The following is a 15111-nucleotide window of genomic DNA, read 5'->3' as shown; positions in this document are numbered from 1 at the left end:
ATTTCGAAGAATGGGAATTATTACTTATGGTAATTGTGTTATCTGCAGCAACGCACTGGAGACAAGGGACCACTTGTTCTTTCACTGCCCCTTGGTTGTTTCTATATGGGATTCCATTTTGCTCCTTAACGGGTTGAAGAGAACCACTTTGACAAGGGAGGATATGTTATCATGGGCATGTCATGCTTGGAAAGGTAAGTCCCTCCTCACAACTATTTTGAAGCTTGCTTGGTCTGCATATGTCCAGTGGCGGATCCAGAAATTTATAAATGGAGGTCATAAATTTTAATTTTCTTTTCTTTAAAATAATCGGGTGCAAAAATTTTTATTTTTCCATTTTTCTTTAATATATTATATTAAATTTAACTTTTTCCCCCTAAATAATGGGGATGCACTTGCATATGTCTATACCTTGTAGGAGGAAATAAACCGAAGAATGTTCCAAGACTGCTCTAGAACAGTTGAAGAGATTCTTAATATTATTAAGGATATTGTAGGTATTCAATTAAGGGGGGAAATATTAATAAACTAGATAGTGTTAATATTAATCTTTGTAATTTTTGGGATATAGTCTAACCGATCATTTGATTTTGTAAGTAGTTTGTTCATATGATATTCGGTTGGTGATTGGTTTTTGTAGCAAAACTCTGCTTCTTTGGGTAATAAAATTTGAATTATCAAAAAAAAAAACTTTAAACACTTGAAACAAACAACAATTATAACTTAAACATTTATTTTTCAGTTTAGTATTTATTAAACCTTGTTGGGGTTTTTCTTGTGTTTTGCTAGTGTGAGTAGGTGGGAAACTCAGACCAGCATCTTCACGTCACATGTTTTTCTCTATATTATTATTATTATTGTTACCTAATTGTTAATATTATAATTAATGATTATTTTTTAAAAAATAAAATTTAAGTATATGCAAATTGTTGTAAAAAAACAATGCTTTGATTAAGTCACTTTAATTAGACAACCCATGTTGGCTTCATGATTAGCATTGTTTTAGTTATTGTTCAGCTTTGCTTCTATGTTTACTTCTATGATTAACTTTGCTTCAAGTGGGAAAAGAATGTCCGAAGTTTATTTTCCCACATAAATTTAAGGTTTAATATAAAAATATTTAAATCATACTTCTTTTTTTTATTTACGTGCTTAAACTTTTTTTTATCAATTTATTTGTCTAATATTTCCAGTACTATCATTTAAGTGTTTTAATTGTGCCGGACATTAAAAAATTATTTAAGTGCTTAAACCATTCAGAATGTGTTACATAGCATCTTTATAAACTTTTTTAAAAAAATAAAAAAGTTTAAAATTATTATTATTATTTAAAAAACCCAAGAAATCTAAAAAAATCCCAAAACACTTAATCTTAAAGCATTCACTTCACCTGTCGGCTGTTCAGCGTCACTGCCGGCCCACGGCCGCCACCTATCCACCCATCGACGACAGTCAATAGTTGCTTCAAACCCCCAAAATAGTTTGTATCCTTTATTAACAGTAAACATGTTATGGCTTCTTATTGTTACTATTCAAGTTAAATATTTGAAGCTAAACATGATTGGATTTGTATTTAAAAATGAAATTATTTTTATTTATTTTAATTATCTTTAGCGAGGTAGTATCATAATAATATATGAATATATGCAGTGGTTTGTCCACATTAGTAATAAAATCCCAATTTTATTGCTCAAATTAGGGTCCTTAAATTGCGCCATAAACAGAGCAGAAAACCAGCGCAAAAAAATCCGAAAAGACAAATTATTCTTTTTTATCAAAGAAAAAAATGGATGGACGGCTGTGATGGGAAGCAACGCCGAAAGCGAGAGATGGTCAAAGTAACTTTGCATTGTCCCATTGATGGGAATGGCATGCATATCATCATCATGGGATGGACCCCATAGTGATCAGTTGTGTGTGCTCTATGCAGCACGTCGAAGCTGTCCAATAGGAAGTTGGGGCTTTTCCATTGATGGAAATGGGCTGCATGCATTAACCCACAAACAAATCAATAAATAAAAAGTTCAAAGTTGTATTTATATAAATGTAATTAATTCATCTCATCTTAGTCCGACGCATCGTTTGGGATTTTGGTTTCAATGCCATTCACGCGCTCAATAGCTTTCTTTAATATTATGAATTTGGTTGGTCCATGATGCCAAAATTCTTTTAATTTCCTCACACCACAATTCATTCATTCATTCAAGCAAATGGATTTTTGGATTGGTACTATGATTCCCGGGTATTCCTTGAATGAGCAACTCTCGAGGGAGGCTCTCGTCCAGATGATTGTACCTTTAATTACTGCATGCTCCAATCTGTCATCACCTTCTCAGCGGTGACAGATTCATGCTATGGTAATCAAATTTTAAGTCCGTAATCAAATTCAAGTCGTTAATACCTTGATTGCTGGTTATGCACAACATGGCTTTGGAACAGAGCTGTAAATTATTTTCTAGCACATGCTGGAACGAAATATTTCCCCTACAAGTATAACCTTCAACTCTGTTCTCTCTGAGTTTGCTCATAATCAGAAGACGTGCTATTTTTTTTACTAAAATGCAAATAATAATAATTTGATCGTGCTGTACAATAATAAATGCTACAAAAACCAATAAAATAACCGTAAATTTTCCCTCAATAAAATTAATAAAATAATATAAGGTTTGCAATGTTAAGGGCACAACATTCGTAACTGATACATCATCTCTTTTACCAAATTTAGTTACCCACACAAGCAGGCTACATTTTCATACGAGAGCTGAAGCTATTTTTTTTCCTACCATGACACGCAATTATCTGAAAACTTGTACCTTAATGAATTGAGGTGATTTCCCCCCCTCTTATATCAGTGGTATGGATTTAAGTGAAATACTTGACATGCTGACTGGTATGACTTCTTTGATGCAGCTTGCTCAAACTTCTTAATGGCAGCTTCATTTTCTTCTAAACTAGTCTGGACAAAAAACCGAATCCACCAAGTTGAACTCCGCATTTTAGCCTTCAAGAATGAAACAAGTTATGTCAATGATAAGCCAAACTCGACACATTAATTTCAGTGATAAGTGATAATTCAGAAACAGAGATCATAACGGAGAGAAAAAAAAGTAGAAAAGGTAACCACTTTTTTAATAATGCATGTGCATATCCTTCTTTTTGATGTCTTCTTAATTCCTACCAGACTATCCCAAGACATCAAATTCATCATATGTCCTTAATTTAGTGAAGGAGAAGTGCTAACAAGTACAAATTTTTGGGCCTCTTCTTTCTGAAGTATTTAGACTACTTGAAGTTCAGATTAATCACATTAAAGTACTGTCAATAATTTGGTCAGAGGAGAAACTATTTGTTACCTAATGACAAGTCTGCCTGAAGCTCTGAATAACCAACAGAATATATGAAAATATCCATATCCCAAAAGACTCACAGAAAAAATCGTTACAATTTTGATCAAATGGAAGTTAAACTTTAAGATATACTATAGCGATTTCAATTCCAAATTTCATTGTTATAAGGAGTAAAAAGAGACTGACCGGCCTCCCAAATTTGGATAACTCTGCCACTTTAGCTCGCTGGTGGCCAGGGTAACCTGAATAACAAAATGAAAGTAGTTAAATTTCAAATGAAACAAAAGAAAGGCTAAAATCTGTGGAGGGGAGAAATGATGTGATTAATCTTGCAGCTTGCCAAAGAAAATCAAGAGTAGACATTACATCCATCTAATAATCACCCATGGCTGCACCTATGGCATCTAGGGAAAGGTTCTAAATGGTAAAACTGCTCCAGACTGGTAAGTAAGAGATCCAGTGTAGGGAATAATTGTCTAGCAACTACCTTATAGTAATTCATATGCCTTTTGGGCTTGCAGGAGAGCTGTGTTACTGGTCTGCCAAAAGGTATGACACAAAAAGGAACCATAGAAAGATTACAAATACTAACGACTTGACTTTCATCACAAGCACATGGAGGTTGCAGATGCATTTTAGACAGACAGATATGACATAGTTGTATAGTTACGTCAGACACAACCTTTTGTCTAGGAAGCAATCATCTTCGCCAACAATTATATAAGCACTTTCTCTGCCAGACTGATTTTAGTTTTATAATTTATACGCAATAGAGTATGAATTACCTGCAAAAATAACTAGACCATCAGAGGCCACCCTTGCCAACTCAGGAAGAGTCTTGTTCAGGTATTTTGGAGACAAATAATCAAGGGCATCTGACACAATAACAAGAGAAAATGACTTTGCTCTATAGGGTAGAGGGAACTTGATATCTGCCACACGTACAACACCTTTGCGTACAAGATTCTTGCAATTTGCTTCAGCATCCTCAATGTCATATGGTTCTACACCCCACGCCTCAATCTTCTCTTCTTTTAAAAGTTTAGATACCACTGAACAGGTATCAGGGCCTACATGCAAAACCTTGCGCATGCTGTCACCATATGCCTTCTTTAGAAAAGGTATCGCCCTCTGAACTTCTAGTGTGCATGAATAGTCACCTACAAAACAACAAGGTATACAATTTTTAAATATTTACACCGAATAAAAACAAACTATTTTGCAAAGCATTGCAGTTCACCCTTTTCATACGCTCTAAAAAGCATAGGCATATTGAAATTAACTATATTTTTCATGTCTAAATCCACCCTAGAAAACCTATCACTAGGAATCGCTAAGCAATTAAGTAGTTCTAGAGAGCAACATAACAACATACTAGCAGGGATCAAATGAAAAACACTAACTTCACAAGCTAATTTAATTATGAACATCAAATCCACTAAAGATTAAAGTAAAACAGACTTTTACCTTCTATTCTACTAACTGCTGCACCTCGGAATTTACCTGTATTCCAAAAAATCAAGAGTGTGACCAATTAAGATTAACATATTAAACTACACGGCAATTAAACTTAAATAAGAAATTACAATGAAATGAAGAAAATACCTGAACCGCTATAAGCATAACCAACAATAAGGATAACTCCCTGAAAGTTATTTAAAAACTAATAATGTTACCAACTCAATTAATTTCCTGTTTTAAAGGTAAAAAAATAGATGAAAATTCTTCCATCCAAAAAAAAAAACAGAAGAAATACCACAACAACAAGTCCGATGGATAAAACGGGAGGAGATCGAGATTTGGAATGTAAGGCAGCAGCAAAAGGGAAGTTTCCGCTGTCGACAAAGCGGCGTGTTGAAGTTACTTGCCTCCTTGACATGGTTGGATGCAAATCGCTTCTAAAACTTTGTTTTTTTAATTATTAACACTGTGCGAAACAAAGAAACAACAAGTCTACACAAAAAAATAGCCTCTTCAGGGAAAGAACATAAGACATTAAACTTCATTGACGAATGAAAAGTAAATCCAAACTATGAGAAAGCTTTGGATTTAAGATAAAAATGGAGATAATGAATGTAAGAAGAGAGAGCACCTTAGATGAAGAAATGGGATATGAGCATTCGGATTTTGGATCTTAGATCTCTGAGTGTGTTTGGCCTTTTGTTTTCGCTTTATTCTTCTAACATTCTCATGATCCAGCGTTAAATAATAAAACTAAGGGTAAAGTATAGTAATGGTCACTAAACTTTTCTAAATATTTCATTTAGGTCTCCTAACTTCTAAAACATGTAATACAGTCCTCTAACATTTAGTCTGTTTACAATATGGTCCCCTCCGTTACACTGCTATTAGTACGTTTGCAATATGGTCACTGAACTTTTCAGGAGCTTGCATTTAGGTCTTCAACTTTTAAAACTTGCAACGCAATCCTCAATTTCATTCTAAACCCCAAATTCTTTTTCGATCTCGAATTTCCTTTTTCGCTCATCTCAATTTCATTCTAAACCCTCACTTGCAAGAAGGTAATTATTTTATCTTTTGGGCTGTCCGGAAGTAAGCTTTTCATCTTTCGCACTTTCCCATTTTCAACGTGCATTGTGTGTTTTTTGTTGAAATTTTTGTGTTTCTAGAATTGCATGTCAATGATCTGGATATTCAGTGTTAGTTTTGAACCAAAACCATATAATTTTCTTTCTTTCTTCTTAATCAAAACTTTTAGTACTCCTTATGAAAGATATTCAGTCCATCCTAATAGAAGTGAAAGAAAGTCTTAGGCTAAATTTTTTTGATCTTCTTGTTTGTTTGTTTTTTCTTTAAATAAGGGAATTGGTTGTGACCATCGACATAGTGAAATCGCCAGGCTCAATCCGAGAGATTGATGGTACTAGTTTACTGGGAATTGTATTGATCCGACCTATGATTTTCGGCGTCCTGTGAGTTCGTATTCTTTTTAATAAGTTCATGTTGATTATGGGACTGATATATCGTGAACGAATTGGATTTTTTTTACATGTTTTGGAATTTTTACATTCGAATTGTATTGAATTGTAGTTTTAGAAGACAATTCTATATGCACACAATTCGAAAGACATCATGACAGGGTAATATATTTGGAGTAGCTACTTGACATTGTTATGATGTCTTTCGAGTTGCGAAAGAGACTGAGAGGTGAATGCGTTGTTTGTGATTTCATTATATTTGATCATCTGTTGGAAAATCTTGAACCACAAGGATTAAACGAATAAATTATTATATGTCATTTATATAAAATAATTCCAGCTTTGTTGGTGACTTTGAACAATGATACTTAGTTTATCTTAGTAGTATTTATCAACTATGCATTTCTAACCCTATTTTTTCTCACAAGTATTTCATCGAACATCTATGCTTCACCTGAGATGACATATATCTAACATTACACCTTTAATCGTTGATAGTCCTGATAGTCCATTGGTCGGGTCTTCTCTTAATGGACCCTTATTCAAGTCAACACCTCCACATAATTCAAAGTTAGATTAGAATTTCCCATGCATCCCCGACTGAAAAGTTACGCTGGAAATGAGAAGAGAATAGCGAAAAAGAAAATTCAAGATCGAAAAGTTCCCATGCATCCCATGCAAACGTACTAACGGCAGTGTAACGGCGGTGATCATATTGCAAACGGACTAAAAATTAGAAGACTGTATTGTAAATTTTAAAAGTTAGGAAACCTAAATAAAAGCTTTAGAAAAAATTCAATGAGCATTACTATATTTTACCCTAAAACTAAAATTACTAGTAGCAATAGTCAACTGTGGTCTAAAGTCAGAACACAGCACTATTTTCACCGTTTATTTGATTTGCCATTAGCGCGTCGGTGACTCGTACGACGTCGTTAGTCTTAAATAGATATCTTGCAATTTTTTTACTTTTTATTAGCATAGTAGCAAGACTTGCCGTTCATGCCTGCCACAATTTTTAATTAGGCACTTAATTTTTATATTTAAATTATAACATTTTTTTTATAAGTAAGTTCTTTTTGAATGCTAATTTGAGTGTGAATATTTTTAAAGATATAATATGATAATATTAAAGACATAATTGAAAAATAAACAAATATTAAGGACTCTTTTTCTATAATATTTTCCCCACTTTTAATTTAAAATTGAATCGATATTTTTTTTAACTATGAAAACTCGATTCATTGATCAAAATAATAAAATAAATCATAATTACAATACATCTAAGTATAGAGAGAAAAATTGAAACAATAATCACAAAAAAAATTCATACAAAAGCATATTAAACTCAAATATATAAAGAAAAAAAAATTCCCTTAAAATGACATCAAACATCAAAAGAATCCATTGATCTTCATAAAAACTCATTGTCTCTATCAAATGAGACGTTTTACAAAGTGATAAATAAGTGATGAGCGAAACAAACTATATGACAGTCTGTCTCGCTATACAAATCTAATTATATCGGCAAACAACCTTTTACCAAATAGGGGATCTGACTATATGTGACCACCAACAAACTAATAAGAAAACAAATGACGTTAGCATATTTGTACGAGCACCAAAACGACTGCAAAGGTATGCGAAAAATGTAACAAAAGTCATAAGGAGCGTACCACAATAGCATAGAAAAAACATGTCATAATAACATAAATTATTTTTCAGAATTGAAAAAAAAACTCAAGAAAAAAAGAATACAAACGATATAATATAAAAAAAAAATAAGAAAACTAATAATCGTTGGTAGTGGATAACTAATACTAAAATTAATATTGTTGTCGGCTAAATAAAAATCAAATGGGGGAGATAAAGCAACGCGAAAATATTAAAAAAAAATCGGGTTAGAGAAAATCTAGGATTGTAAATACCTTGAACTATTATATATTTTTTTCTTCAAATTTGTATGCTTTAATAATTTTGTGTGCAGTTAATATTTTCATAACAAGACCGTTAAGTTTATTAATATAATCATATTTATAATGTATATTGATTTTTTAATTAATATAATATTTTTATAATATTAATTTATATAATACCTTTGTTAATATATATTTAAAGATAAATATTTTTATATAATAAAATATAAAACATGATAGATTTTTTTAATAGTTTAAGATAATATTTGTTTATATTTTTTAGTCACTAATAACACACATACTTAGCAGATACAATTATTTGAACTTCGAACCTCAACGAAGAATAACACTCTTTTTAATCACTGAAGTCACTCAATAGATTTAGAGATAAACATGACAATTAAATTATTAAAATAGTAATCGTAAAAATATTAAAAGGTTTAAAAGTTTTGAGGACAAATTTAGAATGATTGCCATTATTTAGGTATGAAATTGAAACTTTTAAAAGTTTAGGGACCAATTTAAAAAGATTATCATAGTTTGAGGATGAATGACGCAATTCACTCTTCTATTAATAACATTAATTAATATTTTTCTATAATAACATACAAAATTGAAAACACTCGGCCACATGTGGGTGGGTAGCTGGATCATAAAGATAATGTACGTGGTAGTCGGGGGAACTCACCCTGGGAAAAAGGTTTTTGCCTTCATTTTCAGTAATTTGTGGGGTTCATTGATCTTCCTTCAATGCACTTTAGCTCATAACTTTAAACCCTGCCCTGAATTATATGTATTGGCAATGGCAACACAACCATTTTACATTTAATGTTTATTCTTCGAATGTGCCCCCCACAGTTTAATACCAATGATTCAATGAAGCTCTGCTTACCTCAAATTCTATCTCACAACACTTTTGTTTCCGTAAATCCAATGGAGTTTATATGAGGACGAAAGCTACATTGCGAATGCATGAGAAAGGTTGACGATTCTAATCCGAAAAATAAGAGAAAGGATGACCATTTGAGTAATGACGAGTGTTTGTAGCTATTTCACAAAGGGTATAACTATCAGAACTGAAAATTGTCTAAACCAACTACAGTTGAAGTTGATCAAACTCAACTCTCGCCTAGCAAATTTAACTCGCTCAACTCGCTACCAAGATGCCCTCCATCTATTCGACGAAATTCACTGCCTACACCACAATGTTAGACCCGACCATTACAGTCTATCCACCACCCTCAAAGCATGTGCCAATCTCCCCAACCTCCCATTCGGAACAAAACTCCACGCCTACGCCATCAAATCCGGCTTCAAAGCCTACTCTCATGTCTCAAACACTCTCCTTTTCCTCTATTCCAACACCCATCATTTAGCTTCAGTTCAGAGGGTTTTTTATGAAATTAAAGAACCGGATGTTTATTCTTGGACTACCATGTTGTCTTCTTGTACCAAATTGGGAGGAATTTCTTATGCTTGCCAGGTGTTTGACAAGATGCCTAAGAAAGAAATGGCGGTATGGAATGTCATGGTTACTGGGTGTATGGAAAATGGTTATGAAGACCTTGGGTTTGGCTTTTTCAAGCAGATGCACTTTTTGGGTTTTAAGCATGATAATTATAGCCTTGCCAGTGTGTTGAGCGAGTGTTATTGTGAAAATTTGGGATTTGGGAGGCAAGTTCAAGCGTTGGTGGTTAAAACTGGGTTTTTGTTCCGAGCTTCTGTGGTTAATGCTGCGATTACTATGTATTTTAATTGTGAAGATGTTGTAAATGCATGCCGGGTTTTTGAAGAAGTAGAGAGCTTCGTGTATGATCCTATTACTTTTAATGTAATGATAGATGGTTTAATGAACGTAGGAAGAGTCAAACATGCATCGTTAATGTTTAGGGAGATGTTACAGGCTTGTTTGAGCCCCTCTGAACTGACTTTTGTGAGTCTACTTAGCTCTTGTTCATGTGCAAGAGCTGGGGATCAAGTATACGCACAAGCAGTAAAGTTGGGTTTTGAACAGTCTACCTCTGTGAGCAATGCAGCGATAACTATGTATTCTAGTTGTGGGGATTTAAATACTGCTCGTTTAGTTTTTGAGAGATTGGAGCAGAAGGATATTGTGTCATGGAATACTCTGGTATCAACTTATTCTCAAAGAAGCTCTAGTAGCTCGACTTTTCTTATCTACATGGAAATGCAAAGGTCAGGGATTGAACCGGATGAGTTCACTTTTGGAAGCTTATTGTCATGCTCAGAATTCATAGAAATGGGTGAGATGATTCATGCCCTTGTGTTTAAAAATGGACTTATTTCAAGAGTCCAGGTTTCCAACGCATTGGTTTCTTCATACTCTAAGTTCATACTCTAAGCATGGGAAGATGAATCAAGCCTGTCAATTATTTCAAGCGTCTACCAAGAACATGATCTCCTGGAATACTATTATATCAGGGTTCTTTCTAAATGGGTTCCCAGCTCAGGGTCTAAGGCAATTAACTAAACTATTAATGTCAAATCTCAGGCCAAATGAATATACACTTAGCATCGCTATTAGTATTTGTGCCAGCATCTCATCCTTAAGTAATGGGAAACAACTTCATGGTTATATCCTCAGGCGTGATTTTTCTTCAGAAACATCTTTAGGCAATGCTCTAATCACAATGTACGCAAAATGTGTAACTTTAAATTGGTCTTTGAGAGTTTTTGATGAGATGATTGAAAAGGACACAATCTCTTGGAATGCCCTCATTTCTGCTTTTGCGCAGCATGGAGAAGGTAAAGAAGCTGTCCATTGTTTCAAGGCAATGAAATGTGCAGTTGGGGTTAAACCTGATCAAGCAACATTTACTGCTCTTCTTTCTGCCTGCAGCCATGCTGGTTTAGTTGATGATGCCACTTGGATATTAAATTCCATGGTACATGAGTATGGCTTTGTGCCTGGAGAAGATCATCTTTCATGCATGATTGACCTTCTTGGTCGGGCTGGGTATCTTGATGAAGCTGAAAGAGTAATATATAGTGAGCATATTGAACCCCAGTATAATATCTGGTGGACCATATTCAGTGCTTGTGCTGCTTGTAGTAATCTAAGGCTTGCAAGAATTATTGCTAAGTTTCTCCTTGAAATAGAGCACAATAATCCATCAGTTTATGTGCTTTTATCAAATGCATATGCAGCTGCTGGGCAATGGGAAGATGCAGCTAGAGTGAGGGAATCCATGAAAAATGTTGGGGTAACGAAGCAACCTGGCTCAAGTTGGATCAGTATATAGTCCCCTCTGATGCACTCTTCCCACTTCCCTACAGGGCAAAGTCATTTTCTATTCCTATTGTGTCAGATGCCCTTGATTATTTGTCTCCAAAAACCTGAACAAAACTCTTCCTGAGTTGGCAAGGGTGGCCTCTGAAGGTTTAATTATTTTCACAGGTTATTCCTTACTCTTAAGTTGCATATAAATTATAAAATTAGAGTTACTCTGGCAGAGAAAGTGCTTGTATATTTGCTTGAGATAGATGCCTTAACATAGTCTGCTAGGAAGATAGAAGGCGTCAATGAACAAAAGAAGACGCGCATGCATTATAACCAAAATGGTTACTTTTTCCACTTATTCTCGGTTGTGATCTCTGTTTCAGAATTGTCAACTATCGCTGACATTAATGTGTCAAGTTTAGCGTACCACTGACATAACTTGTTTCATCCTTGAAGGCTAAAATCCAGAGTTCAACTTGATGGATTGTGGATTTGGTTTCTCGTCCAGACTAGTTTAGAAGAAAATGAAGCTGGCACTAAGAAGTTTAAGCAGGCTTCATCAAAGAAGCCATTCCAGCCAGCACGTCAAGTGTTTCACCTAAATCAATACCACTGATCCAAGATAAAAATGCAGCTCAATTCATTAAGGTACAAGTTTTCAATTGATTCTGTTTTGTCATGGTAAAATATTTATCTTCAGCTCTAAATGAAAATATAGCCTACCTGTTTGGGTAACTAAATTTAGTAGAAGTGATGTGTCAATCAGCAGTCTCATTACTGTTTTTTTTGTTATTGATTTACTAATTCTGCAATCTAATAATATTAATTGATTACTGTTACATTTATAATTGTTGCCAGCATCTTGCATAATTTCGATGGTATACAATATCTCTGAATTGGTTCAAATTTAACCCTGACCATTCATGTAACAGCGTTTCTCAAATTTATAGGTTGAGATATTTGATTTTTGAGGTCATCAACAATGAGCCAAAAGCATTACCAATAATCTCCGCAAGAACACTGCCCCTCCTTGAAACAATGGAACCTATGGGTATCCCTTATAGTGATTTCTCTCCCAGAAATAGCAGAGATAAACTTGATTGCGTTATGGCAATCTCCACATATCCTCAGGTTTTTAATCACAAGTATAGGCTCCCCATTTTTTGTCGACAGCAGCCCAAATGCAACCGCTAGCTTCTCACTGTGATGCCTTAACTGTATCTCCTTCTCTCCTGCATCTATCTCATCGTCCTTAACTAAACTCCAGCGCAGATCTGAAACATACCCGGCTAACTTAATCTTCCTTCCCATCTCCTCCAAATACTTGTAAATTTCTTTGATCATTGGATGTGAAATATCTTCAGCCACAAACACATGAATTCTTTTATTCACCTCTATCCAACTACAACCCGGTTTCTTCCTTACACCTCTATCTCGCATAAACTTTCTAACCATGGCTGCCTCTTCCCATTTGCCGCAGCTGGCATACATGTTTGCAAGAATGACATAAGGTACAGCATTTGAAGGTTCCAGTTGAAGAAGCTTGTGTGCTGCCTTTGATGCTAGTTCCATATTCCCATGTATTTTAGAAGCACTGAGCAATGCAGCCCAGCCGATTGAACCAGGGTTAACTGGCATACTCTTTATGAGCTTCTCAGCTTCATGTAGCTTGCCTGCTCGACCCAATAGATCAATCATGCACGAATAGTGCTCCACTTCTGGTTCAATTCTGAACTTTTCTTTCATATCGTTGAAATACTTCTGACCCTCCTCGACTTTTCCTGTATGAGCACAAGCTGAAAGAACGGAGATGAAGGTTATACTCGTAGGGGAAATATTCCGCTCCAGCATGTGCTCAAAAAGAATTAATGCCTCCGTTCCAATCCCATGTTGTGCATAACCAGCAATCATCGAATTCAAAGAGACAGTATTATGTTCCGGCATTCTATCAAATAACCGTCTTCCATCCTGAAGATTTCCGCATTTCGAGTACATAGCAATCAAGGCATTATCGACTTGAATTTGGTTAGGGACGTCAGATTTGGTTACCAGTGCATGAATCTGTCTTCCCTGAGAAGGTGATGACAAATTGAAGCATGCACAAATCACATTCACAAAGCTACAATCATCAGGGTGATAACCGACACGTTGCATCTCCCGGAAACACTCAAGAGCCTCCTTAGAGAGTTCGTCATTCAAGGAGTACCCCGATATCAAAGTGTTCCAAAGAACCAAATCCGGTCTGTAAACCTCTTCAAAAACTTTCCGACAATCGGACATGCCACCTCCAGATTTCGAGTACAAATCAATCAAACCACTCGCAGCGTGAGCATTTTGATGGAATCCAGTTTTGATCAACATAGCATGAAACTGAAATCCTCCAAGCAGGTCCTTTAAGCTTGTAAATGCTGTCAAAACACTGGCCAAAGTAAACATATCGACATCGAATCCTCTCTTAACCATTTCCTGAAACAACTCCAATGCTTTTGCACCCGCTTTATGTTGCCCGTAGGCCACAATCATGGAGTTCCAAGACACTTCATCTTTCCCCTCTCCCATCTCATTAAACACCCGCTTTGCTTCCTCTAAAAAACCCTCTTTGCTATAGCACGAAAGCAACGCATTGTTGACCGAAGCATCTGCATCAAATCCACCAAAAACTACAAAGCAATGTATCTGTCTTATTAAAAACACATTATTTAAACAAGCCGTGATCACCCCAGACAAAGTAAAACCATCCATTTCAAGACACAGCTGTCTCATTCTTTTAAACAGACCCAATGCAGGTTCAGTCCGACCACAATCCGCATAAGCGGAAATAAGAGTGTTATAAGAAACAAGATCAGGGTGAGGAATTTGATCGAACAGCTGGTGGGCAATAGAAGGGAGGGATTCCTTGGCGTAAGCAGCGATGATGGCGTTGAAAGAGAAGGTGTTGGGGTGTTGGGTATGGTGAAAAGCGTTGTTGGCAGTGGTTAAAAAGCCGCATTTGGAATAGAGAAGGATGAAGTGATTGGAAAGGTAAGTTGAAGAAGGGACGATAGATTTGATGTAAAGAGTGTGGAGGGATTTGCCGGTTAAGAGGTTTCTGTGGGATATGCATGTTTTCAAAAGGTAACGGAAGTTTTGGACGGTCCATGAGATTTGGTTCATTTACAAAATTTGTAAACTGGCCTCCCCAGTTGGAGACTTTATAACCAGCTTTAAGCAGGCCATTAGTCCCAAGGTATTGCAGTTTAGAAATTGGCCACTGGTTTGGGCCTATTATTCATATCTCAGAAGTATTTTCTGACGCAGTAAGGATATTATGTTTTTTTACTGTTATAGAATGATTATAAGATATTATCTATTCAAAAGATTTTTAATCATTTTATTATTAATGTTCAAACATCTATGCAGACCATCCTTAATCACTGAAATTATTTGATTCGTTCGTGAAAAATATTATGTTTAAATATCTGGGGACTAAGCACCACGTTCTGAGATGTACTTGAAAACAAACACCCTTTGCTTTCCTCAATTTACTTTATTTATTTATTTTGATTTTATTACTGAAATTGCGAGCATACTGTTTTTGCACAGCTGTATGGATTAGAAAAATGAAAAACCAGGCAACATCTTGGTGGAAAAAGAATAAACAGACAAGTCCATTTTCCCAATATTATAAT

At 35.1% G+C, this 15111-nt stretch overlaps 3 protein-coding genes across 4 annotated transcripts; 1 reads left to right on the top strand and 2 right to left on the bottom strand.

Annotated features, from left to right (window-relative positions):
* Positions 1-2839: 2839 nt before the first annotated feature.
* On the bottom strand, positions 2840-5525 carry LOC120126667 (probable pectin methylesterase CGR2). 2 transcript variants are annotated; one of them, XM_039144794.1, is made up of 7 exons: positions 5440-5525; positions 5104-5300; positions 4953-4992; positions 4815-4850; positions 4133-4507; positions 3534-3589; positions 2840-3001 (listed from the first exon to the last, which is right to left on the bottom strand). In XM_039144794.1, exons 2-7 carry the CDS (start codon positions 5224-5226, stop codon positions 2849-2851), a joined length of 783 nt encoding a protein of 260 aa, XP_039000725.1. In that variant the 5' UTR covers positions 5227-5300; positions 5440-5525; the 3' UTR covers positions 2840-2848. The 2 variants fall into 2 exon arrangements, with proteins under 2 accessions (XP_039000725.1, XP_039000724.1); XM_039144793.1 differs by having other exon boundaries at positions 5104-5274; positions 5438-5517.
* A 3704-nt stretch (positions 5526-9229) lies between these two features.
* LOC120126635 (pentatricopeptide repeat-containing protein At3g49740-like) lies at positions 9230-11608 on the top strand. Its single transcript, XM_039144774.1, is given in 2 exon segments — positions 9230-10549; positions 10551-11608. Coding segments are annotated over 2 exon segments (2232 nt in total). The 5' UTR covers positions 9230-9232; the 3' UTR covers positions 11466-11608.
* Positions 11609-12351: 743 nt separating this feature from the next.
* On the bottom strand, positions 12352-14598 carry LOC120126636 (pentatricopeptide repeat-containing protein At3g49710-like). Its single transcript, XM_039144775.1, has one exon. The coding sequence runs from the start codon at positions 14594-14596 to the stop codon at positions 12440-12442; it is 2157 nt and encodes a 718-aa protein (XP_039000706.1). The 5' UTR covers positions 14597-14598; the 3' UTR covers positions 12352-12439.
* Between the last annotated feature and the right edge of the window lie 513 nt (positions 14599-15111).

Source organism: Hibiscus syriacus, unplaced genomic scaffold (assembly GCF_006381635.1).
Source record: "Hibiscus syriacus cultivar Baekdansim isolate YM2019G1 unplaced genomic scaffold, ASM638163v2 tig00110461_pilon, whole genome shotgun sequence".
NCBI classification, from domain to species: Eukaryota; Viridiplantae; Streptophyta; class Magnoliopsida; order Malvales; family Malvaceae; genus Hibiscus; species Hibiscus syriacus.
Note: the sequence above shows the minus strand (reverse complement) of the source record. Positions and strands in the feature narration are given on the sequence as shown.

Excerpts from the sequence above, each read along its gene's own strand:
- LOC120126667 (XM_039144794.1), bottom strand. The coding sequence starts at position 5,226 with ATGTCAAGGAGGCAAGTAACTTCAACACGCCGCTTTGTCGACAGCGGA. Across the intron at positions 4,993-5,103 it reads CCATCGGACTTGTTGTTGTG|GGAGTTATCCTTATTGTTGG; the intron begins GTATTTCTTCTG and ends AATAACTTTCAG. Across the intron at positions 4,851-4,952 it reads TTATGCTTATAGCGGTTCAG|GTAAATTCCGAGGTGCAGCA; the intron begins GTATTTTCTTCA and ends TTTGGAATACAG.
- LOC120126636 (XM_039144775.1), bottom strand. The coding sequence starts at position 14,596 with ATGAACCAAATCTCATGGACCGTCCAAAACTTCCGTTACCTTTTGAAA.